General features: G+C 62.3%; 1 protein-coding gene across 1 annotated transcript in view; it reads left to right on the forward strand.

Moving 5' to 3' along the window:
• The first annotated feature begins 5,548 nt into the window (after nucleotides 1-5,548).
• The window catches only part of OBSCN (obscurin, cytoskeletal calmodulin and titin-interacting RhoGEF), a 164,869-nt gene continuing 154,387 nt past the window's right edge, over nucleotides 5,549-16,030 (forward strand). Inside the window, 9 exon segments of the mRNA XM_054584055.1 lie at nucleotides 5,549-5,699; nucleotides 8,687-9,699; nucleotides 10,660-10,929; nucleotides 11,044-11,304; nucleotides 12,018-12,326; nucleotides 12,792-13,058; nucleotides 13,429-13,704; nucleotides 14,092-14,367; nucleotides 14,927-15,202. Coding sequence (XP_054440030.1) covers nucleotides 8,715-9,699; nucleotides 10,660-10,929; nucleotides 11,044-11,304; nucleotides 12,018-12,326; nucleotides 12,792-13,058; nucleotides 13,429-13,704; nucleotides 14,092-14,367; nucleotides 14,927-15,202 — 2,920 coding nt within the window. The 5' untranslated portion in view covers nucleotides 5,549-5,699; nucleotides 8,687-8,714.

Here is a 16,030-nt window from a genome sequence, read left to right on the forward strand (position 1 = left end):
AAATTTTCAGCCTTTACAATATTCCGTTGTATAGTACCATTTTATCAGGATGTTAATAGAATCAAAATGTGAAACACTTACTTTAATTTTCAAATGGTTATAAGGGACAATTTGGATGTGCAGGTAACTGATCATGTTATGTTTTTCCCCCCAAAGTGTATCCTCAGCCGTTTTCTGTTACAATTACAGTGACCCTGAGGGTTTTCTAATAGGTGGGTGCCGGGTGTCTTCCAACGACCACGAACAACTCTCCCGTTCCGGCAGACACCATGGGGCGGGGGGGATCCAGCAATGTAACTCAGTTCTGATGCGGTCTACCTGGGGGTGACATCAAACCCGAGGAGACTGTCCCCACTTCAGATGCCAATCAAAGAAAGTCCAGGGTCACCCACACTTCTTTTTTTTAAAGTATATTTTATTAATTATGCTGTTCCAGTTGTCCTGATTTTTCCTCCTCTGCCCCCCTCCGCCCAGTACCCCCTTCCCTCCAGTGATTCCTCCGCTTAGTTCACGTCCATGGGTTGTGCATGTAAGTTCTTTGGCTTCTCCATTTCCTACATTGTTCTTAACCTCTCCCTGTCTATTTTGTTCATACCAATTATGCTTCTGATTGGTTGTTTTTTGCTTCCTAATGTTCCAAATCATTGATTTGATTCTCGGACTCATCCACTCTTCCGTTGTTTCCCTGTAAATTGTTCTTTATTTCAATTAGCGTATCCTTTGTTTCTGACTGGGTCTTTTTTATGCTGTTGAGGTCCTCACTAAGTTTCTTGAGCATCCGTATAACCAGTGTTTTGAACTTTGCATCTGAATATATTGTTTGTCTCTATTTTATTTAGCTCTTTTTGTGGAGTTTGTTCTGTTCTTTCATTTGGGCCATGTTTCTTTGTCTCCTCATTTTGGCAGCCTCCCTGAGTTGGTTTCCATGTATTAAGCAGAGCTGCTATGACTCCCTGTCTTGGTAGGATGGCCTAATGTAGCAGATGTCCTGTAGGGTCCAGTGGCACAGCCTCCCCGATCACCCAAGCTGGGTACCCAAGATGCGCCCTTCATGTGGGCTGAGTACACCCTCCTCTTGTAGTTGAGACTTGTTGCTGTTGGCAGGTCAATGGGAGGGATTTACCCAGGCCAGTCAGATGCAAGGACTGGCTGTGACCATTGACCAACGACCTCTACCCTTTGCAGAGGACCAGCTGTGCAGGGGCAGGGTGGTGGTGCTCTGACGAGGTCTGTAGCTGCCCCCTGGGTGCGCTGGCCCTGGGGTTTCGCAAGTGGTGCAGGCCAAGGTCAGCCCTCATTTGTGTTCTTCCTGAGCCCCCCTCCCTGAGCACTAAAGCAGTCTGAGATGGCTGCTGCTTGTGCTGGGCTTGGAGATTCCCCAGTGAAGCCTCGTTGTGAGTCTAGGCTGGCTGCTGCTAGTGCCAGACCCAGGGCCCCTTAGCAAGAGGGGCAGGGGACTGGAAGCTCACTGAGGCCAGCTGTTGCTTGTTCGATAGGATTTAAGAAGTTGTGCGGCATGAGCCAGACCAGTCATTCATATGGAAAAGTCATGGTTTAGCGTTTGGGTGGCTCTCTAAGTAGGGTGGGAAGGAGCCGCAGGGGATCTCCAGGGCAGGGAAAGCTGTGCTGCAGGTTGATAGAGTCTCAGACATGGCACCAGCCTGTGACTCTGTGGCTCTATGGGGGGTAGGGCTCAGCAAAGGGACTATGGCCTCTGCCCATTTTCCTGTCTGGGAGAAAGCTGCCCCCCAGCCCTCACCTTGATGCCAGACACTTCAGTTTCTCCCAGTATGTCACTGGTGCATTTCAAGCTACTCCCCTGGTGATGCAGCCCAGAGGGAGTGACTCTGAGTAGGTGAGTCCATATGTGGGTCCTTTAAGAGGAACTGCCTGGGACTCCAGGAGTTTCTTCTGCCAACTCAATCCCTGCTGATTTTTGCAGCCAGAAGTTATGGGGGCTTATCTTCCTGGCCCTGGAACCCTGGGCTGGGGGGCCTGGTGTGGGTCTGGGACTTCTTGCTCCTGAGACATCCTTTCTGAATTTTTATCCACCACACGTGGTTGTGGGATCAGCCCCTTCTGCGTCTCCGCTGCTCCTGCCAGTTGGTGTGGTTTCTTCTTTAATTCCGTGGTTGTCAGACTTCCATTCCTCTTGATTTCAAACAGTTCCTATATTATAGTTGTCATTTTGATGTGGTTGTGGGAGAAAGCAAGCTGTGTTTACCTGTGCCACTCTCTTGACCAGAAGTTCCCTAAAAATTCTTTATTTATTTTAGTAAGAGGGGAAGGGAGAGAGAATGAGAGAGAGAGAAACATCAGTGTGTGAGAGACTCATTGATCTGAGCCGGGCCAGAGCTAAATTTTTATTTATTGATTTGAGAGAGAGAGAGGACAGTTGTTCCAGTTGCTAATGCTCTCATTGGTTGCTTCCTGTGTGTTCCGTGACTGGGGAGTGAACCCACAGCCCTGGCCCGTCTGGGTGATGCTTTAACCAAGTGAACCAGGGCCAATTCAATTAATTTTTAAATGGATGTGTAGCACTCACTGCCCAGTGATACAATTATTCATTTTAATGTTGATGGGCATTTGGGTTTTTTCCAAAGTTTTTCTGTCAAAAACAACAGTGTGATTAAAAACTCTTCTGTCACCTACAAGCTGGATGCTCATTGGGTTGCTGACTTCAAACTATTTGTCTTTGTGTCTCCCTAGAATTTCTAACCCCTTACATGCTGTTTTCAAAACTAAGCTCTGGACTTTATTTGGATTTTGCCTCTTCGCACACTAACGTCCCACTGTGCCCCAGGACGCCATGTGGACTGTGTGGGTGCTGCCCCATCCCACCGCCCCGGCCTGGTCTGTTGTCATCTCTACTCAGGAGAAACCCGGTGAAGTCCTGTCAGTGTGGAAACTTGACCACATCGCAGCGGCTGCCCTGCGCCTCACGTTGTGCTGCTGTGGAAGGAGTCGTCCCTGGTTGAGGACCTAGCGAGACCATCGTGTGAGGCCCTGGGAAGCTTCCCATATGGGACATGCACTGGCTTCACGAGTGAGTCACACACCCTAACTGTCTTCCCTTTGACACATCACAAGGGAATTAAATGTTCTTCCCCCAGAATATCCAACTGTGTCTTCCTGAGAATTCATGTATAATGACATGAGGGACACCCTGGGGTCCACTCGGTTTTGCATCTACTTCCCTGATGATGGGAATGTTGGTCTGAGGGCCATGGTGGGTAGAGAAGGTAGTCGGGGCCCATGGACCCTCATGCAGGGATTTCCCCAGACAGACAGACCTCTTAAGCCTCAGAGGACACAGTGGGTGATGGGAGTCCATTCTCACTGCCAAGACCCATGAGGTAAACGTCATAGTTTCCGTGGCTGCAACGGCTCACACATCGTTGATGACATCACGTTGGCCAAAGGCGCAGGACGCCCTGCAGGAATAGGAAAAGAAGAGTGTGGGTGTCCTGTGAATGCCCAGGGACGCACGGGGCCGTGGGTTGTAGCTGGTGACGGATTCGTCCACAAGCAAGAGTTGGGCAGGGCTTCAGGGCACAGGGGTTGGGGGAACCTTAGGCTCCCATCTCCTGGGACTGAAGACAGAGGCCTATCCTGTGACCTCGCTGGGATAAGTAGCCCGGAGATAGCACAGGAAAGGAAGGTGAGCTATAGGGGACACAGGGCAGGGAGGGCGAGGGAGGAGGGGGGTGTGGGACCAGGACCTCCTTGTGACAACGATATCTATACTGCCGATTACCTGAGCTTTCCCAAATCACCTGGCCTCTGGGCGAGTAGACACCTGGTAGGTGGCATCCTTTGTTCTGCGACCCAGTGAGGGCGGAGAAATGAGGGCCTGCGCCCAAGTCGGTCCTGGTAGCGCCCCCCACAGGAAGCCCACCGCGCTGCCGTGGGCAGAGCCGCCTCGGGAGCCTGCGGGACTGCCCCCTGCTCTGCGCCGCAGGCCTGCTTCGAGGAGACACACTCAGAGCCCACTGGACGCAGCCGGTGGGGTGGGGGGACCCGTGAGCTTTCGACGAAGCAGGGCCAGCCTCCTAAAGCTGCTCTGGGTTTCCTCTCGCTGCTCTCAGCTCTCAGTTCTATGTCAAAAGGGTAGGAAGTGGGCCTTGTGCCTCCTCTGGGCCTCACCATTTCCAGGCCAGCGTGGACGGGCCCCTGGGCCCCCATGGCCGTGTCCCCAGCGGTGTGAGTGCGAGCATGCACAGGCACGTGCGCCAGCTGGGGGTCCCCAGGGCCATGCTGTGGTGGCGAGTCCTCCCATGGGGTTTCCCTTTCTTCCTGGAGGCTATGGACCAAATGTGTCCCCTCAAATGTACATGCTGAAGCTCTGCCCTTTACCGTGACGTTAGGAGGTGAGTAGGGTTGGACGAGGTTCTGAGCTGGGCCTGCACGGCGGGATCATGTCCTCACAAGAAGAAGAGTGATCAGAGATCTCTCTCCGCTACCCTAGGACACACAGCAAGGTGCCATCTATGAGCCGGGAAGGGGCCCTCAGCAGACTCTGATCTGCCAGCGCCTTCATTTGGATGGACTTTCAGCCTCTGGAACTGTGAGCCATGGATGGTGTTTAAGCCCCAGTCCGTGCTGTTTGCTATGGCGACTCAAGATGACCAAGCCCTTGGGACCGTCCCCCAAGGGACCAAGGAGAGGCCCTGGGTGAGGTGGGGTGCAGGGGGCCTAGCAGGTGATGTGGGCGGTCTTAGGAAGGCTGCCTTCTCCCTGTCTCCATGGCCCTGACCCAGGGACAAGTGTGGTCAGGGTGCCAGGCTGCCTGGGGAGGCAGGTGGGCTCGGCCTAGAGTCGGGGGGGCCACCGGTGGGAGTCCTGGGCCTCTCCTGGGAAGAGGCCAACCGCTGCCCTGAGGGGCCCATGTCTGAAAGAAGAGGCCCTCCCTGCAAGGAGCCTCCTCTAGGGCAGAGCCAAGGCAGGGCCCTGAGGCAGCCCCTGCACCCTGCCCGGGCCCAGGGCCTTCCCTGCAAGGGCGACCATGGGTTAGGCCCCACCACGGGTGCTGATCTGTTCCCTACCTGCGCCCCGCCCCCACCCCTGCCCGGGCGTGTGTCCCAGCCCGCACGCAGCCCGGGGCCGCCACCCCTGCGGTCCCTCCGCACAGGGTGGGTGGGGAGGGTAACCGCGGTCTGAGCGCACAGGAGTCATCCAGGTGCCTGGTGTCTCAGCTCAGCCAGCGGTTTGCCCCTGGATGGTCCCTGATCCCCTGGGCGTGACCCTGGGTTCCCCCCGGGGACGGTCCTTGCTCTCCTGGGTGCCTTCCCAGTCTTCACTCCAAGATGCTGGTCTGAGGAGGGGTCTCGACCAGTGGCGGCCCCCGCCCTACCCGCACCAGCGCTCCCCCTTCCCCCAGCCACCCCGAGCCTCTGCCCTTTGCCTACCTAGGGCCCGGGGTGAAACCCAATCAGGGCAGTGACAGCCAGGCTATTTTGAAGCTGGGCTGGGCTGCCTGGCCACTGGTGGGGGCAGGGTAGGGGCGGGCCCAGCCTTCTCCAGCTGACAGCGTCCGCCTGTCCTCTGTCCCTGTCCAGTCTGAGGACCGGCCAGAGTGCAGGTTGCTGGGCAGGAGCCGTGCCGGTCCTGGGCCCTGAGAGGGAGGGAGACCCGGTGGCCGCTGCCCCACCGTCTGAGCCCTTGGCCTGGGCGCCACTCCGAGTCCGCGGTTGAGACCGGTGAGAAGGCAGAGCGGGCAGGGGCACGGGCCATCCCGTGCGCCCTCCCAGCAGGGTAGCTTGGTTGAAGGTCACAGCTCTGGGGACAGAGGGGCCTGGGGCAGGGTCTTGCTGCTTGGTGCTGCTCTCGGTCGGGGGCCTGGGTCCCAGCCCAGGCCCCATCAGCGACCTGAGCTGGGCCCTCACTGCACGGAGGAGCGGCCAGGCCGGGAGGTTGCGGCTCTGCACCCCATCTCGATCCAGGGTGGCCTGGGGGGTCTACCTAGCCCTGCCCCCAGCTTGGCTGAGATGGATGCCCGCTGACAGCTGGGGCTATTTTGGGCCTGTTGGCTCAGTAGTGGGGACAGCCAGAGGGGCAGTGACACCTGACTCCAGGAAAGAATTTCCCCGTGGTGAGCAGGAAGCCCGGCTCAGGGGTCTGGGGGCGCAGATCCAGGAACTGCCCTTGAAGCCTTTTCTGGAAGGGCATGGGGGCGGCAGGGAGGCGAGAGCCGGGAGGGCTCCGCTGTCAGGCCGGCGCGGCGGGAGGTCCTGGGCGTCCAGGCCCCGCGAGGCGTGAGGGATGGCGCCCGGGGGGCTCCGCTCTGGGGCGGGCTGTCACCACTGTCTGCTGGGGCCTCTGGGATCCACGGGAAACCCCCTTTCCAGGCAGGTGACGGAGGGAGGAGGGGCATCCTGGGAGGCTGGGGCTGAGGCCCTGCAGGGCCCCTCCTGAGGCCTGTGTCTGCCCGCGTGGCAAGGGAAGGAGGAGGCCTCTGCATGCGTCCCTGTGCCCGGGGGCTGCCTCATGTGGTCCCTCCCCTAGTGGACCTGAGCGCGGGCTGCGGAGCCCTTGGGTACGCGCTCGGGGCCCTTGGCCCCGCTTGCTGGTGGGGTCGCCTGCCCTGCAGGGTTGCCGTGGGGCTCTGAGGTGGTCGTGCCTTCGTGTGCTCCTCAGACCCTGCAGGGCCTGCCGCTTCGCGTCGTGGGTAGGGAACGCAGGTCCTGGGTGGGGAGCGGGGCATCGGCATCGTCCCCAGCGGCCTGAGAGAACCTCAGGGTCTCTGCCCACCCTTGTCTGGCCAGGGTAGCTTGCACATCTGCCGAGGCTGGGGCGGGCTCCCACTAAACACGTGAGAGATGGGTGCGTTCTCCCTGACCTTCTGGCCCCAGAGGCCCGGGGGGGGGGTGGCTCCCTGTCCCCCACCCCCGCATGCTCTCTCAGGAGCCGGGAGCAGCTTCTCTGGCACCTGCCCCGGGTGTGTGGGGTGGGGGAGGTGCCGCGTCCTGCCTTGGGGAACCCACACACTGACTGTGTGATTTGGGGTCGCCACTTGGAATAGCTCAGGGTTCCAGGAGACCTGGTATCAAAGTGACCCTTCCCCAGAGGAGTGCTGAGGCCGGGGCGTCCATGGGGGCGGGGTTTCAGCGGCGCCGGCCCAGGTCCTCCCAGGCCCTCAAGGCCAGGCGTGCGGGGGGTGGCTGGAGGGGTGGGGGACGGCCGTGCTGACTGCACAGTGAGTCAGCAGGCCGGTCTGGGCTCAGCCACCTCGAGGGGGATTAGGGGATTAGGTCCCGAATCACAGGGCCAGGGGCAGAGGGCCCGCAGACACCCCCTCTCCTCCAGGGTGAGCGGCCCACGCCCGGAGGCTGGGAGGCTCAGCTCCCGGGATGGAGGGGGTCAGAGTGCTTGGGGCCGGCTGGGGCCTGCCGAGGCCCACTGTGCTGGCTGTTCTTACAGAAGCCCCTGCAGGAAGGGCCCTGTCTCACCTCACTGCCGTGCTGGGAGGAGGGGGCGACCCCGGGTAGGTGGATGCCAGCATCACCCGGGGCCTTCCACACTGATGGTGCCAGCCCTGCCCACGTAGGGTACCCGGGAGGTGAAGCCAGAGTCAAGGGTCGCCTGCCGTCGCGGTCACCGGGCTCGCTGACTCCAGGTTGCGTCCGGCTAGCCAGCCTGGCTGTCTCAGCCTGGAGCTCCCTGGCTCTTCCTGGGGGCGCCTCCACTGTCCGCTGCAGGCGGACTCCGACTGCGCTGCCCGACAGTCCCGCTGCGAGCTCCAAAGGGAGGAGAAAGGGGCTCACAGCGAGGGGCCCGGCAGCCGGCCCGCTGGGGGCGCTGTCTTGTTAGGAGGAGCTCGCCTGGCTGCAGTGTTTCCATTTCTTCCCTGCTCACGAATGGGCACAATCCCCCTGGGGTTGAGGGGGTGGGGGACCCCAGAAGAGGTGAGGTGCCCCCTGGCCCAGGGTGGCTGCAGGTGGGGCAGACCTGTGTATAAGGCTCCCTGTTGTGGGCACCACTGGGCAAGGGGGCCGGAGTGGCCCATAGCCCCATGTGGGGCCCAAGGTCTCGGGGGGATGGAGGACAGGGGCAAGAGCAGGTGAAGGTGGCATGCTGGGCCCAGGGCTTGAGGAAAGCCCGTGACCTCTGGTGGGCCACAGCCGGGGAGCGGGGACGGGCCAGCGGTGGGCGCCCGCGGCGGGCCTCCCGCAGTCGCGCCCACAGGCGCGTTGCAGTTTCTGGCCCCAGGAGGCAGCAGTGTGTGTAGGGGGAGGAGACAGGACAGTTGGAATGGCTGGAGGGGACGCAGCAGGTCTGCGTGGCAGGTGCAGGAGGAGGCTGGTGCCACAGCAAGATGCCGCGCGGGGAGCGGGCAGCCTGGATGTTGGTGTGGTGTCCTGGGACAGGTGCTCAGCCAGACCTGGGGGCGGGGCAGAGAGACTGAAGGGGGGAGAGGCTGGAGATGCTCACCTATTAGGAGAACCCATTTGGGGTGCAGCTAGACCCCAAGGGCTCAGAAAGAGGTAAACCTGCACTTCTGAACCGTGGTGCCTTCTGATGATGCCGCCTGTGCTGCGGGGAGGGGTGTGTGCAGGCGCCTGCTTGGGCTAAACTGGGTTCTCCAAGCGGCGCTGGGTGGGTGAAGTAGGCGGGTAGAACAAAGGTGATGGGTTGAGAGCGCGCCAGGGGCTCATCTCACCGTGACCTTTCGCACCCATCTCTGTAGGTCACCGCCCTCCCCCGCCCCTTCCACCATGGATCACTCCTCATTCAGCGGCGCACCCCGATTCCTGACCAGGCCTAAGGCCTTTGTGGTGTCTGTGGGCAAGGACGCCACGCTGAGCTGCCAGATCGTGGGCAACCCCACGCCACAGGTGAGCTGGGAAAAGGACCAGCAGCTGGTGGAGGCGGGCTCTCGCTTCCGCCTGGCCCAGGACGGCGACCAGTACCGCCTCACTATCCTGGACCTGGCCCTCGGCGACAGCGGACAGTACGTGTGCCGCGCGCGCAACGCCATCGGCGAGGCCTTCGCAGCCGTGGGCCTTCAGGTGAATGCAGAGGCTGCGTGCGCGGAGCAGGCGCCCCACTTCTTGCTGCGGCCCACGTCCATCCGCGTGCGCGAGGGGGCAGAGGCCACCTTCCGCTGCCGCGTGCGGGGCTCACCTCCTATGGCAGTGAGCTGGGCCAAGGACGGGAGGCGCCTGGGAACGCCTGACGCCCCACGAATGACTGTGGAGGCCAGTGGCGAGGCGAGCGCGCTGCGCATCCAGGATGCGCGGCCGCGCGACGGCGGCACCTATACAGTGCGCGCCGAGAACCCACTGGGCACCGCCAGCGCTGACGCCGCGCTTACGGTGGATGCGGACGCTGACTCGGCAGGCCCACCCGGAGCCTCTACAGCCGCGCTCTTGGCGCACCTGCAGCGGCGGCGCGAAGCCATGCGGGCTGAGGGAGCGCCAGCCTCGCCACCAAGCTCTGGCATGCGCACCTGCACCGTGACTGAGGGCAAGCACGCGCGCCTCAGCTGCTATGTGACGGGTGAGCCCAAGCCCGAGACGGTGTGGAAGAAGGATGGGCAGCTGATAGTCGAGGGCCGGCGACACGTGGTGTACGAGGATGCGCAGGAAAACTTTGTGCTCAAGATTCTCTTCTGCAAGCAGTCAGACCGTGGCCTCTACACCTGCACAGCATCCAACCTCGTGGGCCAAACCTACAGCTCTGTGCTGGTCGTTGTTCGAGGTGAGCTGGGGCACCGTGCACCTCTGCCGTAGCAGGGAGTGGATGCGGAGCTGGAAGCCCTGGCGGCTCTCCCTTTAACCAGCCCATGAAATGCGGGTTGCTGGGGTTGACCCTCATCCCATCCCCCTGTCTTTGTGAGTAAAAAGAGTGGAGGAGAAGAGGAGAATGAGCTTTGTCACCAGCACTCCCTCCCGGGGAGACAGTCAGGATGCCCGGGAGCTGAGCCTGCCCTGGATGCTAACGGGATCTCCCTGTAGAAGCGTGAAGGAGAGCGGAGTTCGCGCGGCGGGGGCCGCCGGGCAGCGGGAGGCGGCTCTGGTCGATTTGCAGGCTCTCGTCCAGCCCGGCAGGCGTGGGCAGCAGGGCCCGGTTTTGTCGGGAGGCCAGTTTATTCTTTGCTCTTAAAACACACCGGCCTCTCTCGGGGTGGAAGTCCTGCCTCCACCTAACAGGCAGCACCACTGCAGGATCTCTAGCGCGGAGGAGGGTGCATTGATCTTGCCTGAGTTTCCTCATTCTTGAGGGGTAAATGCCCCCCCAAGGGTCTCTGGGAAGCTGCACCGGGAGCAGGCATGTGGTGGCAGGGCCTCGGCCTGAAGCCGGTGGCCGGAGAAGGAGCGATTTCGCGGAGGGTCTTGGCCCTGCTGTGCGGCTCCTGGGCTGGAGGCCGGTCTGCCCCAGGGGCTGCAGGCCTCACCGCTTCTTTTCTCTTCGATTTCATATGTTTTAGGGGGAAGGGCTCTTTCCTTTAATTTCTGACCCCTCTCCCTGTCCTCCTCAGCTCTCCCACTCACTCCCTGCCCTGCAGCCCCTCCAACACCTGCCTCCGGCCCCCACCGCAGCCCCTGCTTGCCCTCAGCCTGCCCGCCCCTTTCCCTCTCCCAGCCCCACCCACCACACTCCAGGCACCCCCTTCCCTGCCCAGCCCACCCGCCGGCCCTGTCCATCCTCTCCCCACAGAACCCGTGGTGCCCTTTAAGACCCGGCTGCAGGACCTGGAGGTGCCGGAGAAGGGGTCGGCCACGTTCCGCTGCGAGGTGCCGCAGCTGGCCACGCAGGCCCTGTGGTACAAGGAGGATGTGAGGCTGTGGGCCAGCGCCAAGTACGCCATTGAGGAGGAGGGCACAGAGCGCCGGCTGACTGTGCACAGCGTCTCTGCCGACGACGACGCCGTGTACATCTGCGAGACGGCCGAGGGCAGCCGCACGGTGGCGGAGCTCGCGGTGCGAGGTGGGCGGGCAGGCCGCCTGGGAGGGGTGTGGGCTGCGGGCAGGGCCCACGCGTTTGCAGGGGGTGGGCAGGCACAGTCGGCTCTGACCAGCCCCTGGCTCTGCCCCGCCCTAGGCAACCTCACCCGAAAGCTCCCGAGAAAGACAGTGGTGCGAGTAGGGGACACGGCCCTGTTCTGTGTGGAGCTGGCCAAGCCAGAGGGCCCTGTGCACTGGCTCCGGAACCAGGAAGAGGTGGTGGCCGGGGGCCGCGTGGCTATCACCACCGAAGGCACGCGCCACACGCTGACCATCGCCCAGTGCAGCCCGGAAGACGTGGGTGAGGTGGCCTTTGTGGCTGGGGACTGCCGGACGTCCACACAGTTCTCCGTGTCGGGTAAGGGCCTGGGCAGCACCGCGCTGAGGAAGGGCCCGGGGCACGCTGAGTCAGGCTGTGGCCCTCGGTCCGCAGACCCTGAGCTGTTTGCAGCCTCCCTTTGCTGTGGCCTCCCCAGATGCCGGCGAAGTGGGTGTCTTGGTAGCCCCTCATTCCACCAACCGCATTAGAAGGTGCAGATTGTTCTAGAAGCACAGTGTATGTGTGTGTGGCAGGAGGCTGTCCTGTGTGAGCATGTTTTCCTTCTGTGGCCTCGGTGTCTTCATTGTGGACTGGGTGGCAGCTCCCTGCTCTGCCGGTCCCGCAGGGTCAGTACTTGGCAGGGGCAGAGTGTGCCCCGCCCCCCACGGCCTCAGCACCCTGCCTCAGTCACTGTCCAGCCAGGACCCCAGTGAACTCTTGGGGTCAAGGCTGTGCACTGGAAGGTGTCTGTCCCCAGGCCACCCGGGCAGCTCATGCTGGCCATGGGCCAAACGTGGCTGCTGGAGCCAGGGTGCCCCTTCTGCTTCAAGTTCAGGAGAAAGGGCCACAGGGTGGGGCCGAGCGTCACGGGCCCCCAGCGTCCGCTCAGGCCAGCCTTCTACCTCAAGCCATCGGAGCAGTGCTCCCTAGTGGGATTGGGGGTTCTTTCACTCCTCCCTCCTCCGAAATGATCGCGGCCCTCGGGCTGGGGGAGGGCTCCGGCCGGTGATGTGGGCCTGCATGCTGCTCAGTCCCCAGGAAGCCGCCACTGCACCCCCCGGAGGCCCCTGTGGTGAAGGCCAAGACAGAGAGTTCCGTGACCCTCAGCTGGTCCCCGCCCCCCCTCGGGGACCGCCCCGTCACCATTGATGGCTACCTGGTGGAGAAGAAGCGACTGGGCACCTACACCTGGAGCCGGTGCCACGAGGCTGAGTGGGTGGCCACCCCTGAGGTGACCGTGGCCGGCATGACCGAGGAGGGCGACTTCCAGTTCCGGGTGTCGGCTGTGAACAGCTTCGGCCAGAGCGCCCACCTTGAGTTCCCAGGGACGATCCACCTGGGTGAGTGCAGCAGGCCTGTCCCCAGGGCTGCCAGGGCCTGGCCTGCGGGCCCCGCCCCAGACGCACCCACGCCTAGAGCCCGGCCCAGCCTTGGTGAGGCCACAGTGACTCAGGGAGCCTCTTTCCCGGGGGTGGGGTGCCCGGAGTCCGGATGCTGTTGGAGCCTGTGTGGGAAGGGGCTCTGAGACAGAACTTAGGTCCCATAGGGACCTGTCTGTGTCCTCCAGCCCCAGGGGGCCAGGCTGCCCAGCTGCACCCTCCAGCCCTGGGTCTGTGAGATCCGGAGGGGATCTCGGGTGCTCTCACCTGACCCCACACAGTCCCGAGCCCTGCGATCTCTCGTGGTTGTTGTGTACCTGTCTGAGGGGCTTCCTGGAGGAGGGGGCATTTGGGCTCAGGCTCTGGGGGAGGAGGTAGGGGGGGAGGTCAGGTGCCCTGCTCCTCCCTGAAGCCCCCACCCTGCAGCTCCCCAGCTAGCCGTGAAGACACCCTTGAAGGCGGTGGAGGCAGTGGAGGGCAGTGAGGTGACCTTCTCCGTGGACCTTACTTTGGCCTCGGCGGGCGAGTGGTTCCTGGACGGGCAGGCCCTGAAGGCCGGTAGCGCGTACGTGATCCGCTGCGATGGCACCCGGCACACCCTCACCATCCGCGCGGTGCCCGCCAGCTTGCACGGTGCTGAGCTCAAGTTCGTGGCCAATGGCATTGAGAGCAGTGTCCGCATGGAGGTCCGAGGTATGGGACCGGGCCCCTGACCCTGGGGCCTCTCCAGTTCTGCTTCCCTTGGGGGTGAAGAGCGGGGCAGAACCTGGGCCCCAGGCCCCAGAGCTCCTGGAGAGCGCTGGGGGCCGCCGGGAGGCAGCCCCGCCCAGCAGGGCCGGGTGGTGGGGTGGGCGAGTGCAGCAGCACCCGGCCTGGCCGCGGTCCCCAGCCTCAGTGTGTGTGTGGATGAGGGGCCGGGGGCTGCTGAGGACACTCACCACATGTCTCCGTCTGTCTGCTCCCCTTTCCCTTCTCCCCCTGCACCCTCTGCCCATGTCCCCCTCTCCCTCTGACCACACCCCCCTCCCTCCACACCCTCCCTCTCCACCTGTGGGGCCCCCAGTGGCCCCAGGGCCGACCACCAGGTGCCCAGCAGCGGTTCGGGAGGTGCTGGCCCGGCTGCACGAGGAGGCGCAGCTCCTGGCCGAGCTGTCGGACCAGGCGGCGGCTGTGACGTGGCTCAAGGATGGCCGGGCGCTACCCCCAGGCCCCAAGTACCAGGTTCAGGCTTCGGCAGGGCAACGGGCACTGCTGGTGCGGGACGTGGCGCGGGACGACGCCGGCCTGTACGAGTGTGTCAGCCGCGGGGACCGCATCGCTTACCAACTGTCGGTGCAAGGTGCGCATGTGTGTCTGTGTGTGCCTGTGTCCTCCCGGCCGCTGCTGCAGCCACAGCCTTCTGCGCCCCAGCTCCGGGCAGGCTCTGCGGGGTCAGGGCCTCGGGAGCTGATGTGCTCTGTTGGGGGATTGGTTGCGGGTAGGCTCCGGTGCCTCTGCGGGGACAGTGGGGACGGGGTTCTGTTCGGTAGCGGGAGGTACCCTGCAGGGAAGTCCTGACAGTTTGTGGGTGGTTGGAAGCCAGCAGCTGGCCCCGTGGGAAGGGACCGCTGGTCTGGGGCGAGCCAGGGCTCCATGTGGTTCCAAAGCCCTGAGTACGCGCGTGGCGAGTTGTGGGTGTGCTGGTGGCTGAAGGCCTTCCCGCGCCTGAGCCCCGCTGCCCTCGCAGGGCTCACACCCTTTCTGCACAAGGATGCGGCTGGTGGCTGCGTGGACACGGTGGCCGGGGGCCCGGCCCGCTTCGAGTGCGAGACTGTGGAGGCCCATGTGCCTGTGCGCTGGTTCAAGGATGGCGTGGAGCTCGGCCCCTCCTGCTCGCGCTTCTCACAGGAAGATGTGGGCACGCGGCACCGGCTGGTGGCCGACTCGGTCAGCAGGCAAGATGAGGGCACCTATTCATGCCGCGTGGGCGAGCACTCCGTGGATTTCCAGCTGCGCGTCTGCGGTGAGCAGGCAGCTCCCAGGCTTGGTGGGTGGGGAGCAGGCCCAGCTGCCTCTGGCGCCTGCAGGGCGGAGCTGCCCGGCTCTTCATTGCTTGTGTGAATGCTTGGGGAGGGGCCATTGCTTCAATTTGGGAAAAGAAATGACCTGTAAAACTACCATAGATATGGACGAAAGAATTTGAGATAAAAAAGAAATGTGAAGTCCTTGTTCCCCTTTTAAAGATCAGAGGAGGCTGAGAGGAGCAAGAGGCGCTGGAAGCATCCTCAGCAGCATAGATTCGGACCTCGGTGAATCTGAGGTTCAGGCTCTTACTGAAGCCATGGGGGCCTCTTGGAGAATTCCCCGAGACCTGGCCCCCAGAAGAGTCTCTGCCATCCCCTACGCCTCCCTCTCTATCCTGAGGCACCAGTCAGGACAGCTGTTCCAGGGAGGGCTGCGCTGCAGCACCTGGCCCAGAAGTTCTAGCAGGGGCCCCATGGTCGCCCGGGGTCAGAGCCTCTGTGGCGGCTTCAGTGCTCACCTCTGCAGGGCCCTGACTGTGCGTCCCTCCCTGTCCCCAGAGCCCGCGGCGGTGTTCGCCAAGGGGCAGCCGGCACGCAGTCCCGTGCAGGCCGTGGCGGGGGCCATGGCGACGCTGAGCTGCGAGGTGGCCCAGGCCGAGACGCAGGTGACGTGGTACAAGGACGGCAAGAAGCTGAGCGGGAGCTCGAAGGTGCGCGTGGAGGCCGCGGGCTGCACCCGGCGGCTGGTGCTGCCGCAGGCGGGGAAGGCGGACGGCGGGGAGTACAGCTGCGAGGCCGGGGGCCAGAGGGTCACCTTCAGCCTGGACGTCACAGGTCAGCGGCTAAAGCAGACCACCATGGGAACAGGCCTGGAGAAGTGCTTCAGTGTGGGTGGGGGACAGCGCAGCAGCCTCATCAGGGGCCTCGTCAGCTAGCTATTTGGTGCTGAGTAACAAACATTCCCGAAACCTAGAGACCCCGAAGAACAGATGAGCACTGTCACTGTTCTGTGGGGCAGGGCTGAGTGGGGGAGGTTCACCTCTTTTCATGAGGTTGGGTGGGCCAGGTGGAGGCAGCCTGGTCTCAGTCATGCATCTGATGCCCTGATTTCGGTGGCTTCTAACGATGGGGCTAGTCGGGGTACAGGCCTCTCTGTTCCGTGATGTTGGCTAGGCTGGCTCCTCTACCCGAGACCCTGTTCTCTCTTTCTGACATTTCACCGCAGGCTGGTTCCTCCACGTGGGCAGCCTGGGCCCCCTCAGGTGCAGGAGACACTTCAGGCTCATTGGTCCCTCCCTGTGTGAGCTGTCCCAGAATGTTACCTCCTCTGGGTCCTGTTGTGCAAAGCCAAGTGCAAGACCAACCCAATTCCAAGGGGGTAGCTCATGGGGGGCCACATCCGTCTATCCCAGGGATGGCCCAGGCACTCAGGCTCTCTTTGTCTCTAACCACTGCCATCCTGAGCATGTTAACTTTTTCTTTCTAATACTTACTGTGTCGTGGTCACAAGGTGGCTTTGATAGCTCCAGCGGTCGAGGGCTGTTTTTCAACTTCTGTTTTTGTTTTTTGCTTCTGTGCAAGAAATGATCACAAACTTGGAGGCTTAAAGCAATGCCTCTTGATTGGCTCACAGTTCTGCAGGCGAGAAGTCCAGGAGCGGAG

Source organism: Pteronotus mesoamericanus, unplaced genomic scaffold, assembly GCF_021234165.1.
Source record: "Pteronotus mesoamericanus isolate MK-2021 breed Mesoamerican mustached bat unplaced genomic scaffold, CSHL_Meso_final contig_752, whole genome shotgun sequence".
NCBI classification, from domain to species: Eukaryota; Metazoa; Chordata; class Mammalia; order Chiroptera; family Mormoopidae; genus Pteronotus; species Pteronotus mesoamericanus.